General features: G+C 38.8%; 1 protein-coding gene across 24 annotated transcripts in view; it reads left to right on the forward strand.

The window, feature by feature from the left end:
- RAPGEF6 (Rap guanine nucleotide exchange factor 6) overlaps nucleotides 1-19,440 on the forward strand; it is a 234,376-nt gene that overhangs the window by 69,047 nt on the left and 145,889 nt on the right. For 22 of the 24 annotated variants that reach the window (XM_036281928.1, XM_036281948.1, XM_036281931.1 and 19 more), the window contains one exon: nucleotides 1,731-1,800. The exons of 1 other annotated variant lie outside the window; for it this stretch is intronic. In XM_036281928.1, the coding sequence (XP_036137821.1) occupies nucleotides 1,731-1,800 (70 nt within the window). Of the gene's footprint in view, nucleotides 1-1,730; nucleotides 1,801-12,832; nucleotides 12,984-19,440 lie in introns of those variants that run through there. One more of the 24 variants, XM_036281942.1, reaches the window with a different exon arrangement.

Genomic DNA, 19,440 nt, shown 5'->3' on the forward strand with positions numbered 1-19,440 from the left:
CTCTCTTCTTTTCTGTTCTCCTGTAAATTTTAATGATTTCCCCCCCCCCATCACCTATACCTCCAAGCTATCTCTGTCTCTTCAATTCATTGAGATTGCCAGCCTCTGATCTAGAGATTTCCTATAAGTAGTAAAATGGATATTGTAGGGGTCATGTTAGTTTTTTAAATTTTCTGAGGGAGCATAGCTCTGTCCTATCTGATTTCCAGTGTTTTAACTGTTGTTTTATATATTTTATATTTTCATGTGGTAGAGTATATCTAGTACTTGTTATTTCACATTGTATGAAAGCAAACTTTTACAGATTTGTTTTTGTTTTATGTATTAGATGATATAAATGTTTGGGGAAACAAAAACAAAATATATAATTCTAGTGCTTATGAAAATCAAGTAGTTTGTTTTGTTGTTATATTCCAAAGTAATTTCATTTGGATTTTTACTACAATTTTGCTAAAAACTAATATTTGTATATAACCTTATACTTTGTGGAGAATTGACACGGTGTCACTTCTTTAATTAAAGCCCTATTTCCATTCCATCAGTAAAATTGTATATTTTTTATAAATTACTTCTATATTTATTTATTCTGTTTTTTTTTTTTTTTTTGTATTTTATATTTTGTTTGCATTATTAATGGAGGCTTTTAAATATTTGGCTATTTTTTAAAATAAATTATTTATTGTATAATTGACTACCAGAGTACTTAATTTTTATGTATATAACATTTTCAATGCTTTTATTTTTTTATTGTTGTTAATCCTCACTCAAGGATACTTTTCCATTGATTTTTAGATAGAATGGAAGGGAGGAGATGGGGAGAGAGAGAGAAACATTGATGTGAGAGAGACACATTGATTTGTTACCTCCCACACGAACCCAACCAGAGCTGGGTATCGAACCTGCAACATGTCCTTTACCGGAGTCCAACCTGCAACCCTTCAGTCTGCAGGCTGTCACTCTAAGTACTAAGCTAAACCTGCCAGGGCAGTATGCTAACCTTTTTGGGGTTTTTTCTCTCTCTTTTTTAAACCTTTTGTATCATATAATTAGCAAAAATTTTTTCTATTCCCCACCTTTTAAAAAAATTAGTTTATTTTAAAAATGAAAACATCAATCTATCCCTTTATAAATGCTTTCTTTTTTGATTTGCTTAGAAATCTTTCTCCCAGTTGAAGAATATAAAAATACAATTTCTTTTAGAACTGATGCATTTTTAGTTTTTTCCAAAGAGCTGGTCAGTAGCTTTAACACTATTTTTTAATGAATTACTTCTGTTTCTTACTACATTTATTTATATATTCAAATGTGAATATTTTTAAAGTTGTTTATAGCTGTTATCTAATATGGCTCCTAAAATACTATAATAATTTTCTTTTATAAAATATTCCATAATCATGGTTTTAGTCTATATTAGGTATGTGTTTACTTTTATTCTGCACATATTGATAGATGTTCAAAATTTGAGATTAGGCAGGGGTCTTTTATCATTTTTAGAGACTAGTTGAAGGCAGAAATTCTAAAAGAATTTTCATATAAAGCTGTATTGATCAGTTATATCTGTTTTGTTTTTAAGAAAATCTTATTAATAAAAGTGAAAAGTGATAGGATTGCATTTCTTAGTTAACAGCCAGGGTTTTTTTGTTTTGTTTTGTTTTGTTGGTTTATTTTTCCTATACTGATACATTTTATTTATAACCATTGCTAAAGAAATTGTTTTTCTGTTTTTATAGTTTTGGTAAGCAGTTTGGAGGAAAAAGAGGATGTGATTGTCTTGTATTAGAGCCTTCAGAAATGATTGTGGTAAGAACTTTAAAGAATGCTGAATTATTTTTTGATGTGCTTCAGTTTCAACTTTAAATGTAGTAGGCTTTTAAATACTCAAGGAGGTTCCATTACTATGACTTTTTAAATATTTAATTAAGTAGTATCAGAACCATCTACCAATTTTGATACATTTTTATCTACTTAGTTTTTTTAATCCTTCAGAGAATTTGAAACATGATACAATTATATATAACATGTTCCAAATGTGATAATTTCTTTTACCACTTCTACTAGGAAATTTAAATAAAGGCTTTAAAAAGTGACCCTGAAATTTAAAGTGTTTTATCTTCCTCTTCAATATAGTTAATTATCTTTGAATATCCATATTCTGTGCTCTCAACTTGCAGGAAAAAGAGAAAAAATGAAAGACAGTTCTGTTCAAGTAAGAAATGGTTTAGATCTTAATATTATTACTTTACGAGTGTATACTTAAGGAATACTTATGTACTTTTTTCTAGGAAAGGTAGGTGATGTAACTTGATATAATTTTTTTTTTTTTTTTGCTTTAGAAGAAACCAGAACACAGCTCCCATTTACCTTGTTCTGAGGTGACCTTACTAGAAAATAGCTTATACTGAATGGGCTCATTGTTCTACTAGCATCTCATGTAGATGATTATGTCATCTGACTTGATTTAAACTATTAAGAAGTGAGGTTGAATTCTTAATGAAGCATTTTAATGCCAAGGCACTAAAAAGACTAAACCACTTTTTCATTTAATGGTACTCTGTCAGATTAACATCTTCAAATAGTTTCTGATTTCTCTTCCACAAACTGCATCGTATAAATTATCATGAATTCAGTGTCCTATGTTTTATCAAAACAACTGGATTTTAAGCTCCCAAAGGCAAAAATTATGTTTTATTCTGCATAGTACGCCTGCATAGTAAGTATTCAGTGAATTGTACTTGAATTCAAGTTTGTTCAAGGCTTGAACTATGTATTGTTTTATGTTTATTTTCTGTAAGTGTTGGTATAGATGGTATATTTAGTGCAACCTCATAACTACCTTTTAAAAATAAATATATTGAGGAACATGGCAAGAAAACTACCTTAGGCAATACTGGTTTTCTCATTTGTCAGTTGATGTGTTTTGTATTTCTCTTCTTTATGGAAAAAGAGTAGTGCTTTTACTGCAGTCTTTACATTGTTTTATTGTGGTGTAAAATACACTTATAAAATTTATTATCTTAAACCATTTAAAAAATAATTTCTCTTTATTAATTATAGAGAGAGAAAAAGGGAGAGGGAGAGAGACAGAAACATCGATGAGAGAGAACATCGATCGGCTACCTCTTGCATGTCTCCCACTTAGGATCAGGCCCACAACCTGAGCATGTGCCCTGACTGGGAGTCATACCAGCAAATTCTTGGTTCATGGGTTGCTGCTCAGCCACTGAGCCACACCAGCAAGGCATCTTAAACCATTTAAGTGTATAATTCAGTGTATTTAATTATTAGTCTTCTTTTGAAATTAAAGAGAAAACTTATACTTTCCCCATTCCAAAGTTGGAGTTAGCCTTTTCTCTAAGGAGATCTGCTTGGTTTTAGTGAATGATAGTACTTTTTAAAAATCAAGATCCAGCTCTGGCCAGTTTGGCTCAGCGGTAGGAGCATCGGCTCGCCGACCAGAGAGTCCTGGGTTTGGTTCCCGCTAAGGGCATGTGCCTCAGTTGCAGTTTGTCCCTGGCCCCAGTTGGGGTCGTGTGGGTATCAACCAATAGATGTGTCTCTCTCACATCGATGTGTCTCTCTCTTTAAAATAAATAAAATAAAAAAATAAAAACCAAGATCCAGTTGTTTTTATTGCTCCAGGTGACTCATTCCTATATATATATATGAATGTCTATATTTATTTTTTTATATCTATATATTTATGTTTATTTATTTATTTTTGTTAATCATCACCAGAGGATATTTTCCCACTGATTTCTAGATAAAATGGAAGGCAGGGAGGGAAAGAGAGAGAGTAAAGAAACATCAATGTGAGAGAGACATATTGATTGGTTGTCTCCTGCATGACTCCGACTGGGGCTGAGGATCTGCAACCCGTATACCTGCCCTTGACAAGTAATCGAACCCGTGACCTTTCAGTCTGTGGGTCAGTGCTCTAACCACCGAGCCAAACCAAGAAGGGCTCAATGTATCTGTGTTTAAAACCCATAGTTTATTTTGTTTTCTTTTTGCTTATTTATATCTCCTTTCTCTAACAATGAGAAACTTGTTTTTCATTATCATCAATATATTTACTTGCACATAAGGTTTAAGAATTTCTTGCCTGTAACATTGTAGAAAGCACGAGTATTAACATACACATATTTTTTTAAATGTACACGTTGAGATTCTATAAATATATACCCCTTAAAACCTACCTGCCTATCAAAATACAAAACATTTTCATCACCCACCCTATAAGGTAAGGAACTATTCCAAGAATTAGAGGGACCAGGCAAAAGGACAGAGGAGCCAGATTGAAGGGACTTATAATGACCAAATCTGGGACAATTTGGTTAACCAAATAAAAAATCAGAGTATGTAATTGATAGTACTTCTATGTATAAGAATTTATAAGTCATACTGATGAGGGAGGGAGGGAGAGAGGGAGGGAGGGAGGGAAAGGGAAAGTTTTTTCTAATAGTCCAGTGCCATGTAATAAATATGAAAACAATGATTAAGCTAGAAAATCATTAATGACTGGTATAACTTGTGGCTAATGTTTAATTAGAAACAGAATACTTAGTCTCAGGGTTATCTCCCCATAAACCATTTACAAAGGGAAAAATTACCAAATTCTTGATGGGGAAACATAAAAGTTACAACTCCAGCAGAAGTCATCCTTACCCCCATCAATGTGTATACAAACTGATACCATTCTACACCTGATATGATTTACTGAGAAGGACTAAACATCATCTCTGATATATTCCTGCAAGAAATGCATACCTGAATCTCATTATTGGGAAATAACAGACAAACCAAATTAAAGACATTCTATAAAATGGTCTGTACTCCTAAAATATCACAAAGTCAAGAAACAGACAAAGGAACAGTTCCAGATTAAGGGGGAAAAAAGAGACATAACTAAATGTAACGCTCGATTTTATACCAAATATTGAAGGGAGGACAGGACATAGTTGTAAATGTTGTTGGTACAGTTGATCAAATTTGAAAATGGACTGAAGACTATTAAGTGATAGTTCCTGATTTTGATAACTTCACTGTGGTTTTGTAAGACAAAGTCTTAGGAAATTTATGTTGACATACTTGGGGTCAAGAAGCACTCTCTATTAAACTTATATTAAAATATTTCAGAACAAAATACATGTACATACATACAATTTTAAAATTCTCCAAAAGCTCAGCCAGTATGGCTGAGTGGATTGAGCGTCGTCCAGTTGACTGAGGGGTCCTGGTTCGATTCCTGATAAGGGCACATGCCATGGTTGTGGACTCGAACCCCAGTGGGGGGTGTGCAGGACGCCGCCGGTTGGTGTTTCTCTCTCACATCGATGTTTCTATCTCTCCCTTCTTTTCTCTCTTAAAGATCAATGAAAATATATTTTAAATAAAAAATAAATAGGGGAGTCTGCAGATGGCAGCGGGCAGGACCGGGGCGAGGGTGAGTGTGTGAGAATGTGAGAGAGCGTGTGAGTGGATGAGCAACTTTGAGCAGTGCAGAAACATGGAGCAGAGGATTCCTGTGCTGTCGATGGGAACAGGTAGCTACCACACTAAGCGGCTTGTCGGGTGCTTCTCCCTGCGTGGCCAGAAGGCCCTGCTAGTTTGGAAGATCCCTGGTTTTCTTTGGGAGAAGGCAGCAGGAGCAACTAGGGCCACGCAACTGAGTCCACCAGTGCTCAGACCAGTGGACCCTTTTGTGTCAGCACGGACCAGCGCACAGAAGCAGCACTGTCAAGGTTCCTGCTGCAGAAGCCACAACCTACTGGGAGCCAAACACCATCCCCCACTGGTTGATACCCACAGCAGCAACCTGTTCAGAGCTGAGCACCATCCTGCACAACAGCAATGACTGGTCCAGAGTAGAGCCCCAACCCCAATAGCAGCTGAGACTCGGGAGTCAAGACACACCCCAGCAGCAGTAGCGCCAGCTTGGGAGCCCAGCACTTTCTCACACAGCAGCAGTGACTGGGCAGGAGGAGAGCCCCACCCCCAACAGCTGCTGAGGCTTGGGAGCCAAGATACACCCCCAGCAGCAGAGGCTTGGGAGCCGTACATACATCCCCAGGCAGCAGCAGCAGAACAGATGGGCAGCTGAGATCCATCCCCAGCATAATCAGCAGAGGCTGATTAGGAGCGGTGCGCCAGCCAAAGCACCAGCAAGGCTTGGGCAGCTGAGACCCTCACCTGACAACTGCAGCACCAAATTTGGACAACTCCCCAGCAGCATCAGCAGCAGCTGATCAGGAGCTGAGCCCCACCAGGCAGCAGGGCACCCCAGTAGGGCACCAGTGGGACCTGTGCACTGCAGCAGGGCACCAGAAGAACCCATGTACCCCAGTAGTACACCAACAGAATTCAAGCACCTAAGCAGCACCTACCACAACAGACCAATACCAGCGTAGTAGTTGTCAATCCTCCAGGACCCACAGCAGGCAAGAGGTGCCACACACCAAAACAGTCTTGGAGGCACAGCAGCCTTATTTGATAAACACTGACCTCCCTGCACATCCCAACATCTCTCACTGGGCCTGGAACTGCCATACTGCTAAAATGGCAAGACAAAGAAACAACACCCAAGTCAAAGAAAAGGAGAAATCAACAGAAAAGGAACCACATGAAATGGAAGAAAGCAATTTGTCAGATAAAGAATTCAAAGCAATGATTTTAAGGGTGCTCAAACAATTTAGTGAGAACTACAAGCAACTTAAGAATTATGAGGAGCTTGCCTTGGCCGGTTTGGCTCAGCGGTTAGAGCGTCAGCCTGCGGTCCCGAGAGACCTGGGTTGAGTTCCCGCTAAGGGCATGTACCTTGGTTGCAGTTTGTCCCTGGCCCTGGTTGGTCGTGCGGGTGGCAGCCACTCGATGTGTCCCTTTCACATCGATGTTTCTCTCTCTCTCTCTCCCTCCTACTCAGTCTGAACAAAAAATGTCCTCGGGTGAGGATAAAAAAAAAAAAAAAAAGGAATTATGAGGAGCTCAGTGGGAACTCTATCAACTTAAAAAAGGAGGTAGAAGCTGTGGATAAAAATCAAGAGAAATTTGTCCCCGGCCCTGGTCGGTTGTGCAGGTGGCAGCCACTCGATGTGTTCCTTTCACACGATGTTTCTCTCTCTCTCTCTGTTCCTCTCTCTCCCTCCCACTCTACCTGAACAGAAAATGGAAAAATGTCCTCGGGTGAGGATAAAAAAAAAAAATTCAAGAGGAAATAATGACATATCTGTTATGAAAAATACCTTAGAAGGATTCAATAGTAGATTAGCAGAAGCTGAAGACCGAATCAGCAATTTATAAGACAAGGTAGAAAAAGACACCCAAATAGAACAACAAATGGGAGAAAAAATTAAAAAGCAGGAGGAGAGTTTAAGGGAGCTTTTGGACAATACAAAGCGTAACAACAATCGCATGATAGGGGCACCAGAAGGAGAAGAATCAGAGAAAGGAATAGAGAACCTGTTTGAAGAAATAATGATGGAAAACTTCCCTAATTTGGTGAAGGAAAAAGTCACTCAAGTCCAGGAAACAGAGAGAGTCCCAAGGAAGATGAACCCCAAAGACCCAAAACTAGACAACCTCATAATTAAAATGGCAAACATTAAAGACCAACAAAGAATCTTAAAGGAAGCAAGAGAGAGACAGAAAGTTACCTACAAGGGAGCTCTCATTAGGCCATCAGCTGATTTCTCAATAGAAACACTGCAGGCCAGAAGGAAGTGGCATAAAGTGTACAAAATAATGAAAGGCAAGGTTCTGAATCCAAGACTACTCTATCCAGCAAGGCTATCATTCAAAGTTGAAGGACAAATACAAGATTGATGGACCCTTAGCTAGTTTCACCAAGAAAAAAAGCAAGAAGACCCAAATAAATCAAGTCAGAAACAAAAGAGGGGAAGTAACAACTGACACAGTAGAAATACAAAGGATCGTTAACAAATGCTATGAACAATTATACGCCAACAAATTGGACAATCTAAGGGAAATTGCTGAATTTATAGAAACACATAGTCTCCCAAATTTGAACCAGGAAGAGATAGAAAATTTGAACAGAACAATAACAACTAAGGAAATTGAAGATGTCATCAAGACTCTCCCAGCAAACAAAAGCCCAGGCCCTGAGGGCTTCACAGGGGAGTTTTACCAAACATTCAAAGAAGCTCTAATACCCATGCTCCTCGAACTATTCAAAAAAAATTCAAGAGGAAGGAAGACATCCAAACTCATTTCATGAGGCCAGCATAATTCTAATTTCAAAACCAGAAAAAGTCACTACAAAGAAAGAAAACTGTAGGCCAGTATTTCGGTTGAACACAGATAGCAAAATCCTTAACAAAATGTTAGCAAATCGGATCCAGCATTATATTAAAAAAAGTATTCATCTTGATCAAGTGGAATTCATCCCAGGGATGCAAGGCTGGCATAATATTTTCAAGTCAATAAAAGTGATACACCACATAAACAAAATGAAAGATAAAAATCGTATGATCATATCAGTAGACGCTGGAAAAGCATTCAACAAAATCCAACGCCCATTTCTGATGAAAACGTCCAACAGTGTGGGAATAGAAGGGTCATATCTTGACATAATTAAGTCCACATATGAAAAACCTACAGCCAACATCATACTCAGTGAGCCAAAACTAAAAGTATTTCCCTTAAAAACAGGAACAAGACCGGGATGCCCGTTTTCACCACTCTTATTTAACATAGTACTGGAAATTTTAGCCACAGCAGTTAGACATGAAGAAAAAATAAAATGGGTCCAAATCGGAAAGGAGGAAGTGAAACTGTCATTATTTGTAGATGACATGATATTGTACATAGAAGCCCCTAAAGACTACATCAAAAATCTACTAGATTTAATAAACAAATTTGGCAAGGTAGCAGGATACAAACCTAACATCAAGAAATTGATAGCATTCTTATACACCAATAATGAACTCACAGAGAAACTAAAATAAAACAATCCCATTTGCCATCACGGTAAAAAAATTAAGATACCTAGGAATAAACTTAACCAAAGAAGTAAAAAACCTGTTCTTAGAAAACTATTGGACATTGAATAAAGAAATAGAGGAAGATATAAAAAAAGGGGAAGCATATACCTTGTTCATGGATTGGAAGAATTAACGTCATTTAAAATGTCCATGCTACACAAAGCAATCTATACATTCAATGCATTGCCCATTAAAATACTAAGAAAATGTTTCACAGACCTAGAAGAGTTCAAAAGTTTATATGGAACACTAAAAGACCTCAGATACCTACAGCAATGTTGAAAAAGAAGAACAGAGTAAGAGGGATCACAATACCAGATATCAGGTTATACTACAAAGCCATTTTAATCAAAACAGCCTGGTAGAAGAACAGGCTCATAGCTCAGTGGAACAGAGCAGAGACCCAGAAATAGTCCCAAGACATTAGGCTCAATTAATATTTGACGAAGGTGGCAAAAGCATACAATGAAGTAAAGACGGCCTCTTTAATAAATGGTGTTGAGAAAATTGGACAGCTACATGCAAAAAAAATGAAACTACACCACCACACATAAGAATAAACTCAAGATGGATAAAAGACTTAAATGTGACTTGTGAATACATAAGAATCCTAGAAGAAAATGTAGGCAACAAAGGTTCAGACATCACATGCAGCAGAATATTCACTGATATAACACCTAAGGCAAGAGAAACAAAGGAAAATTTTAAATACATGACACTACATCAAACTAAAAAGCTTCTGCACAGCAAAAGAACCATCCAACTGGAAAGGGAATCCACTATATGGGAGAACATAATTTCCATTGAAATATCATAATGTGTTAATTTCCAAAATATATAGAATACTCAACAATAGGAAGACAAAGAACCCAATTAAAAAATGAGCAGAGCCCGGGCTGGTTTGACTCAGCGGTTAGAGCGTTGTCCTGCAGTCCAGAGAGACCCAGGTTCGGTTCCCGCTAAGGGCATGTACCTTGGTTGCAGTTTGTCCCCAGCCCTGATTGGGTTGTGCAGGTGGCAGCCACTCGATGTGTCCCTTTTATGTCGATGTTTCTCTCTCTCCCTCCCACTCTGTATGAACAAAAATGGACAAATGTCCTCGGGTGAAGATAAAAAAAAGAAAGAAAGGGGCAGAGGACCTAAATAGTCACCTCTTTAAACAGGACATACAAATGACCAAGAGACATGATAAAATGTTCAATGTACTAATCATCAGAAAGATATAAATTAAAACAACTATGAGGTATCACTTCACACCTGCCAGAATGGCTGCCATCAACAAATTATCAAACAAGTTTGGCAAGTGTGTGGAGAAAGGGGGACTCCAGTACACTGCTGGTGGGAATGCAGACTGGTGCTGCCACTATGGAACACAATAGGGTGTTACCTCAAAAAATGAAAAATTGAACTGTCATTTGACCCAGTGATCTCACTTCTAGGAATATATTCTAAGAAGCCTGAAACACCAGTCAGAAAGAATATATGTACCCCTATGTTTATAGCAGCACTATTCACAATTGCTAAGCTGTGGATATAGTCCAAGTGTCCCTCAATAGATGAGTGGATAAAAAAGATGTCATCTATACACAATGGAACCCTATGCAGCTTTAAGGAAGCAAGATCTCTTATCCTTTGAGACAACTTGGAAGGACCTGGAGAGTATTATGCTAAGCGCAATAAGCCAATCAGAGAAAGGCAAATAATATATGATCTCACTTATTTGTGGAATCTAATGAGCAAATAAGCTGATGAACAACACAGACCCAGAGACAGAAAGGAGTATGGTTCAGGCTGACAAACCTCAGAGGAGGGGGCTGAGGGTGGGGCTGTTGAGATAAACCAAAGAACTTACATGCACATATGTGTAAGCAATGGACATAGACGGCGTGCTGGAAGGGGAGCAGGATAGGGAGGAGGGTGTCTGGGGGGAAAAAGGAGAAACATCTGTAACAAAAATAAATTAATAAAATAAATAAATAAAATAAAAATCACCCAAAAAATGGCATCTTGTATATATATTTTTGTTTGGTAATTTTAAAATTCCAAAACCAGATATTGTTGATGGGCATAATTTAAAATCTTTTATGGACTTGGCCAGCTTGGCTCAGCAGTTAGAGCATCAACCCACGGACCAGAAAGTCACAGGTTTGATTCCACTAAGGGCACGTACCTCGGTTGCAGTTTGGCCCCGGCCCCTTGGGGTCGTATGGGTGGCAACCACTCAATGTGTTGTCTCTCTCAAATCTATGTTTCTCTCTGTCTCTCTTCTTCCCACTCTCCCTCTCGTTATATCTGAAGATAAATGCAAAAATCTTTTATGAGGTATAGGAGAAAATAATCCAAAATAATTTCAGAATTTTTATTTCTGAGATTTCTGAAGGATTTTATTGTCATTTCATCATATTCCTGAATCTTCTTTTTTTCCCCCCTGTTACTCACTATTATAACATCTTTTGAAATACAAAAATGTATTGAACATTTTGAACCAGTACAAATCCTAGGTACATCTATTTTTTATTTATGTATTTATTTACTTGTTAATCCTCACCCTAGGATATTTTTTCATTGATTTTTAAATAGGGTGTAAGGTACGGAGATGTTTGGTTGGGGGGGAGAGGGAGAAATATTTATGGCTTGCCTCCCACATGACCCCAACTAGAGTCAGGGTTTAAACATGCAGCCACATATGTGCCCTTGACCAGAATTGAACCCAAGACCCTTTATTCATGGGTCAGTGCTCCAACCGCTGAGCCAAACCGGCCAGGGCCATCTGTGTAGTTTTTGTTTGTTTGTTTGTTTAATCCCTACTGGAGGACATTTTTGCATTTATATTCAGATAGAGCTGGAGATGAGAGAGAGAGAGACAGAGAGAGAGAGAAACATTGATATGAGAGGGACACATCTAGTGGTTGCCACCTACATGACCCCAGCCAGGGCTGGGGACAAACTGCAACCAAGGTACGTGCCCTTAGTTTGAATCGAACCTGGGACTCCCTGGTCCACAGGCCAGCGCTCCAATCGCTGAACCAAACAGGCCAGGGCATATGTGTAGTTTTTTTTAATGACATTATTTGGAACTCATAAAAATGCTTGGTTTGAGTGTATATATGTTTAGAAGTACATGTTCACCATTTTGATAAATTCTATCTCATGGTTTTGTTAACGTATCTGTACAAATTCATTTGTAAGCTATGTCTAAAATGAATTGTTCTTTATTTAGTTATTTTGGTCCACATATTTTTATTATCTTCACCGGAGGATATTTTTTTGCATTTATCTTCAGATAGAGTGGGAGGGAGAGAGGGGGAAAGAGAGAGAGAGAAACGTCGATGTGAGAGAGACACACTGACTGGTTGCTACCCACAAGACCCCAACCAGGGCCCGGGACAAACTGCAGCTGAGGTACATGCCCTTAGTGGAAACTGAATCTGGGACTCTGGTCCGTGGGCCAACACTCTAACCACTGAGCAAAACTGGCCAGTGCAGTCCATATATTTTTTATGACTTTTTGATCTGGAGTCATGCTTATTAGAAAGACCTTCCCCGTAGTAATATCATTGATCTTTTAACTTGTGTTGCTTTGTAGAAGTTTATTAGTTCATTAATTTAACTTTTAAATCTCACTTTTCTGAGTAGCCAGAGCGAATGATAACAACTAAACTACCTGCCTCTCAATATTTCCTTTAAAACCAATGCAGAATTGAACAAGAAGGGTAAAAGAAATTTATATTCAAACACATTCACAGCATAAATTGAGGACAGAGAATGCCCAAACTTGAAAGTAATTGTAAGTAAAAGAGAAACCACCAATTCCCATTAAGTGATCTCTCACACTCCCACCTCTACTCTATATTCTCAGCAAGGCTTTGTGGTGAGCAAAGGCTGACCAAGCATATATACACAAAACACAGAAGATGGATGCTAACAAATGGACCTCAAGTTGACCTGCACTACCAGAAAGACTGGCCCCTCACTAAGTTTCAAATTGTGCGTGTGTATGTGTATGTATGTAGGGAAGTTATTTTAAGTTATAAGTAATTTACAGAAATATTCTGAATGTGTGTACTCAAGAGTAAAACAAGAGGTAAAAGGAAACGAGTTTTCTTTTGCATTGAAGTGCTAAAGAAGAAAATGAAAGTACATGAGGAAGTTTTAGGTTTCTACAAGACAAAGTGAACACAAAATCAAGGTCTTAACAACCCCTCCCACCAGCAAAACAAAAAGAGAAAAGTATCCTAAAGTATCCAGACTTCAAAATATTTGAGAAAGGGGACGTACCTATTAAACTAGGAATCTTGTAAAAACATTCTAGTTCCACAGAAAGGTAAAAAGGGAAGATAATAAATCCATGTATAACTGTTACTAAAATTTAAGAAAATGAGATTAATTACCTGTCAACAGTGGGAAATTCCTTCACACCCCAGAAAAAAACCACAAAGATGAAAACTACAGTGACACTCCAGACAGAGTTACATATATTCAATCAAGCATTTGAGGATATTAAAAAACCATGTAGAGGTCTTCCAGTCAAGATGGTAGCGTAGGTAAACACTGTACTCGCCTCCTCCCACAAGCACATCAATATTACTACTAAACTGAGCAGTCATCATTCAGAACCACAGGAAAGGAGCCATATCTGGGACTCCAGCAACCTGGTTCACTGTTTCCCCACCCTGATGATTCCCTGAGGCCCTGGCCCACCCAACTTTCAGGCCCACCCAAGCTGTTTCCAGTGGCTTTACCATAGGATTGTTCTCTCTTGGCTCCTGCTTTAGATCTTTCTAAATTCTTTCAAACAAGCAGGATCTAGCCTCAGTGAGCCCCATACCTCTCACTAAGTAGCCCTAGGTGTGACACTAGAAGCAGCTAGCCTCGGTTCACAGCTTTGGCTTCAGAGTTTCCTAAAATTTCTCAAACAAGCAGCATCTGGTCTCAGTGAGCCCCATACCTCTCGATAAGTGGCCCCAGAACTTGGTTCACAACTTAGCTTTTCCTGGACACCTCCAAGCCCAGCACAAGAAGCATCCATCTGGCCCTGGCCGGTTTGGCTCAGCGGTTAGAGCATCGGCCTGCGGTCCTGAGAGACCCGGGTTCGGTTCCCGCTAAGGGCATGTACCTCGGTTGCAGTTTGTCCCCGGCCCTGGTCGGTTGTGCAGGTGGCAGCCACTCGATGTGTCCCTTTCACATCGATGTTTCTCTCTCTCTCTCTCCCTCTCCCCCCCTGCCACTCTACCTGAACAAAAAATGGAAAAATGTCCTCGGGTGAGGATAAAAAAAAAAAAAAAGAAGCATCCATCTGCAGATCACTTTGTAGCTTATGCCTGGTGGCCCCAGGTAGAACAAAGGCAGTGGATGACCTTGTCCCAGAGCCAGCTCACCCAGTGGACAGCTTCTGACCACAGCAAAACACCACCACCCAACCACCTCCACAAGCAACATGCTCAAAAAGTGGACGTAGTGGGTACCAGATCCCGGCTGAAGTAAGTCTTGCCCTGTGTGGTGGACCCCTACACAGCTGATCCTCCAAGGTGGTCAGAGGTCAGTGGTCAGTGAACACAGCCAGTCCTTGCAGCTGATCAGCCTAGTAAATCCTTCCCATTGACATGCCAGCAGCAATCAAGACTCAATTGCAACAGAAGTGTTTACAGTCCACACTAGGGGTGCATCTGGAGGGCCCAGCCAAGGTGACAAGAGAGGCTGTGCCACTGGAACCAACAGGACATCTGCTACAATAGTCCGTCCTAGGAAGCTTAGGAGACATAGCAGCTCTACCCAATACATGAAAACAAATGCAGAGAGGCAGTCAAAATGAGGGGACAAAGAAACATGCCCCAAATGAAAGAATAGAACAAAACTCCAGGAAAAGAACTAAATGAAACAGAGATAGGCAATGTAACCGATGCAGAGTTCCAAACACTGGCTATGCCCTGGCCAGTTTGGCTCAGCGGTTGGAGCATCGGCCTGTGGACCAGAGAGTACTGGGTTCAGTTCCAGCTAGTACAAAAAAAAAAAAAAAAAAAAAACACTGCTTATAAGCATGCTCAAGGAACTTAGTGAGGACCTCAATCAAGAGCATAACAAAAGACCAGTCAGAAATGAAGGAAGCACTAAATGAAATAAAGAATAACTTACAGGGAATCAGTAGTAGAGTAGGTGAAACCAAGAAGCAGACCACCAATTTTGAATATAAGGAAGCAAAAAACACCCAATCAGAACAGCAAAGAGAAAAAAGAATCCAAAAAAAATTAGGATAGTGTAAGGAGCCTCTTAGACAACTTGAAATGTACCAACATTTGCATCAAGGGGCTGCCAGTAGGAGAAGAGAGATAACAAGAAATTGAAAACCTATTTGAAACAATAATGACAGAAAACTTTCCTAACTTGGTAAAGGAAACAGACATACAAGTCCAGGAAGCACAGAGAGTCCCAAACAAGATGAACCCCAAGAGGCCCACACCAAGACACATCATCATCAAAATGCCAAAGGTTAAAGACAAAGAATCTTAAAAGCAGCAAGAGAAAAGCAGTTAGTTACGTACGAGGGAGTTCCCATAAGACTGTCAGCTGATTTCTCAAAAGAAACTTTGCAGGCCAGAAGGGGGTGGCAAGAAATATCCAAAGTTATGAAAAGCAAGGACCTACAACCAAGATTACTCTATCCTGCAGTGCTGTCATTTAGAATTGATGAACATATAGTTTCCCAGGCAAGAAAATGCTGAAGGAGTTCATCACCACCAAACCAGTATTATATGAAATGTTGAAGGGTCTTCTTGAAGAAGAAGCAGCAGAAGATGAAGAAAAATATGAACAATGAAATGACAGTATTTACATATCTATCAGCAATTGAATCTATAAATAGAATGAAGAAGCAAACCAGAAACAGTGTCATAGATACAGAGAACTTTTTGTTGGTTGCCAGATGTGAGGGGGGTTGCAGGTAGGGGTGAAAAAGGTGAAGGGATTAAGAAGTCCAAAGTGGTTGTTTGAGGAACTTCAAAGTAAAGGGAGTAGAGGGAGCGGAAAGAGATAAACCAAAGAATGTATATGCATAACCAGTGGACACAGACAATAGTATGGGGAAGGCAGGAGGGCAAGGGAGGAGGGGGTTGGTTAATCAGGGGGAAAAGGGGGTACATCTCTAATACATTCAACAATAAAGATGTTAATAAAGTATGAAATATATGCATCTTAAAATCAGTGAAATCCAATAAAGAAAATCTCACTTAAATTTCAATAAATAAATAATAAAATAAAATTGAAAACCATGTGGACTCTGAAATTTTAAAACTAAGGAAAGAAGGTGATTAAAAAGAAAATGGAGTGAAAAGAGTATGAATTCAATAAAGAAATGGAATACAAAGCAAAAATTACAATACAAATTACAAGGTGCCCCAAGAAGAGTAGACTCAAATGACTCAAATGAGTATTTAATAAGGTACTCTGAAGAAAGGCAGGAAAGAAGCTATGTGAATGGAAATGATACAAAAAGTGAAGTAAAAAGTGTCAGAAGTACTGTACTATACACTTGAAAACTGCTGCGAGAGATCTTAAACATTCTCACCACAAAAATGAAATGGTAATTATATCATGTGATTGAGGTGTTAGCTATGGATATGGTGGATATAATTTTGCTTATATAAATGTATCAAATCACATCATACATCTTAAACTTATACAGTGTTATACATTTCCCAGTTACATCACAGAGCTGGGAAAATACAAGTATTAGTGAAAATAGTGGAAATTCATACTATTAGAATTTAAAGATGAAAGGCCCTCATTGCTTCTAGGCAAAAGTATTATATAACTTCCAAAAGCAAAAGAATTACACTGGTTTAGACATTTTAAAATCCTCTGAGACAACCAAAGCTAGGCAACCATGGAGCAGTAATTTTTTCATTTAGCTGCAGATAGAGTAAGAGGTAGATAGAGGGAGAAAGGGAGAAAGAAACATCCACTTGAGAGGGACACATCAGCTGGTTGCCTCCCACACCACCCTGGGAATGAGGACGAACCGTAACTGAGGTATGTGCCCTTGGCAGGAATCGAACCCGTGACTCATTGGTCCAAGGGCTGACACTTTACCACTGAGCCAAACCATCCAGGGCCCCATGAGACTATTCTACTGGAGAATGTTTTATTCAACCGAGAAATAAGTGGGAAAACCTCAGCAAAAGATGTGATGATGAGCATTTAAAATATATAACCCTACTATGTCTAAAAGTAAGGTAGAGATGTAAGGGAAAGACTTGTACATATGTTACATGTTGTGGCAAAGTAGAAATAATACAACTAAAAGGGAGAGAAAAGAAGAGTGAAATAGCTCTGCCCGGTTTGGCTCAGCGGTTAGAGCGTCAACCTGTGGTCCAGAGAGACCCGGATTTGGTTCCGGCTAAGGGAATGTACCTCGGTTGCAGTTTGTCCCTGGCCCTGGTTGGGTCGAGCGGGTGGCAACCACTCGATGTTTCCCTTTCACATTGATGTTTCTTTCTCTCTCTCTCTCTCCGTCTTCCTCTCTCCCCCTCCCACTCTATTTAAATGAAAAACTGTCCTCCGGTGAGGATAAAAAGAAAAATAAGAAAAAATAGGAAAAAAGAATGTTTACTGATTGTGTTTTGTGTATTGCATATAACATTACGTGAGAGAGTTAAAACAGCAATAGAAGTTGCTAAATTAAATAGAATCAGGACTGGGAATTTATTTTACTGTATTTACAAGCTGTAAATTTCATGGATGCTGGCACAGGACATGTGGGCCAGAAACAAAAAACTATGACTCATGGTATAACAGAATAATGATTAGCACATCTTTGTAGTTTCTTCTTGTTCCTCAAGTCCCATGGAGGCATTGCTGGATGGCCCAGGTGGAGCCAAACACATAGTAGGTTTGCATTACAGCTAAGAAACACTGAGCTTAGGGAATATTCTGGTTCTTCAGTAGGCAAGCCTGCTCTTGTTCCAGCAGGAAACATTACCTTGTCCTTCAGGATTGCTTGCTACAACACAACTGACAAATGGCTAAGTGAATGAGTGATTAGGACTTTGTATTTTTCACAAATACAGCAAAATGTATAGAAGCACAAGAGGCCCACAGAAGACTGACTTTCCCAAAGATAGTAAAAGCGTAATAAGAAAACAGACAGACAGTAATGTATTGGCAATGGTATAGAGCAGTGATTTTTCAACCGATGTGCCACAGACTTTTTAAAACATGCAGTACCTGAGTAGTAAGGGGCTCTGACCTCTTTTCCCTTAGATTGTCAAATAAAATACAACAGCCAACACAATAGTAGCCATCTGGTATAAGTGCCTTGTCTTGAGCCATAAATATAGGTCATATACTAGAGTAGCATCTTATTGGTGACATCGCATAGTAAGGTTGTGTCTGATTGGTTAATTCTTGGTCCCAGAAATCCTTATATACAGGCATAGGCACATAGTGTTTTTAAAAAGTCACATTGGGCCCTGACCAGTATGGCTTAGTTAGTTGAGCATCATGCCATGCACCCAAAAGGTCAAGGGTTTGATTCTCAATCAGGGCACATGCTCAGGTTGTAAGTTCCATCCCTGGTTGGGGTATATGGGAAAGGCAAATGATTGATGTTTCTCTCTCACATTGATGATTCTCCCTTCTTCTCTCTCACAAAAAATAAATAGCAACATTTTTTAAAGTCACTGTGGAGCAAAAGGGTAGGTTATTGTTATCATTTTGTTAGTCAAAATTATACCTACTTTTTGTCAGATCAGCAAAAAATATAATACATTTTAGTGATTAGTTTATCTGTCCATGATATGAAAAGGGATGACAATCACTGGTATAGAGAAATTAAAGCCCTAATACATTGCCGGTGGAAATATAAAATGGTGCAGCTACTTTGGAAAACAGTTTGATAATTCCTCAAACAGTTAAAAATAGAATTGTCATGTGACCCATCAGTTATACTCATAAGTATATACCCAAGAGAATGAAAACATGTCCATGTAAAGTCTTGTTCAGTACTGTTTATAGCATATTCATAGTAACTACAAGATAGAAACAAACCAAATGTTCATCAACTTAATAAATGAATAAATAAAATGTTATATATTCATATGATAGCAAATTATTTTGCAATAAAAAATAACCAAGTAATGCCCTGGCCGGATTGGCTCAGCAGTTGGAGCGTCAACCCGTGGATCAGAGAGGCCTGGGTTCGGTTCCTGCTAGGGGCATGTACCTCGGTTGCAGTTTGTCCGCAGCCCCAGTTGGGGTTGTGTAGGTGGCAGCCAATCAATGTGTCTCTCTCTCTTCCTCCCTCTCTCCCTCTAGCTCTGTCTCAAGATAAATGCAAAAAAACTAAATTAAGTATTGAAACATGGGTGAACTTTGAAAACATTATTCTAAATAAAAGAAGCCAGACACAAAAGACCACGTATGGTATGATCCCATTTATATGAAATATCCA

This window comes from Molossus molossus, unplaced genomic scaffold, assembly GCF_014108415.1.
Source record: "Molossus molossus isolate mMolMol1 unplaced genomic scaffold, mMolMol1.p scaffold_m16_p_4, whole genome shotgun sequence".
In the NCBI taxonomy this organism is placed as follows: domain Eukaryota; kingdom Metazoa; phylum Chordata; class Mammalia; order Chiroptera; family Molossidae; genus Molossus; species Molossus molossus.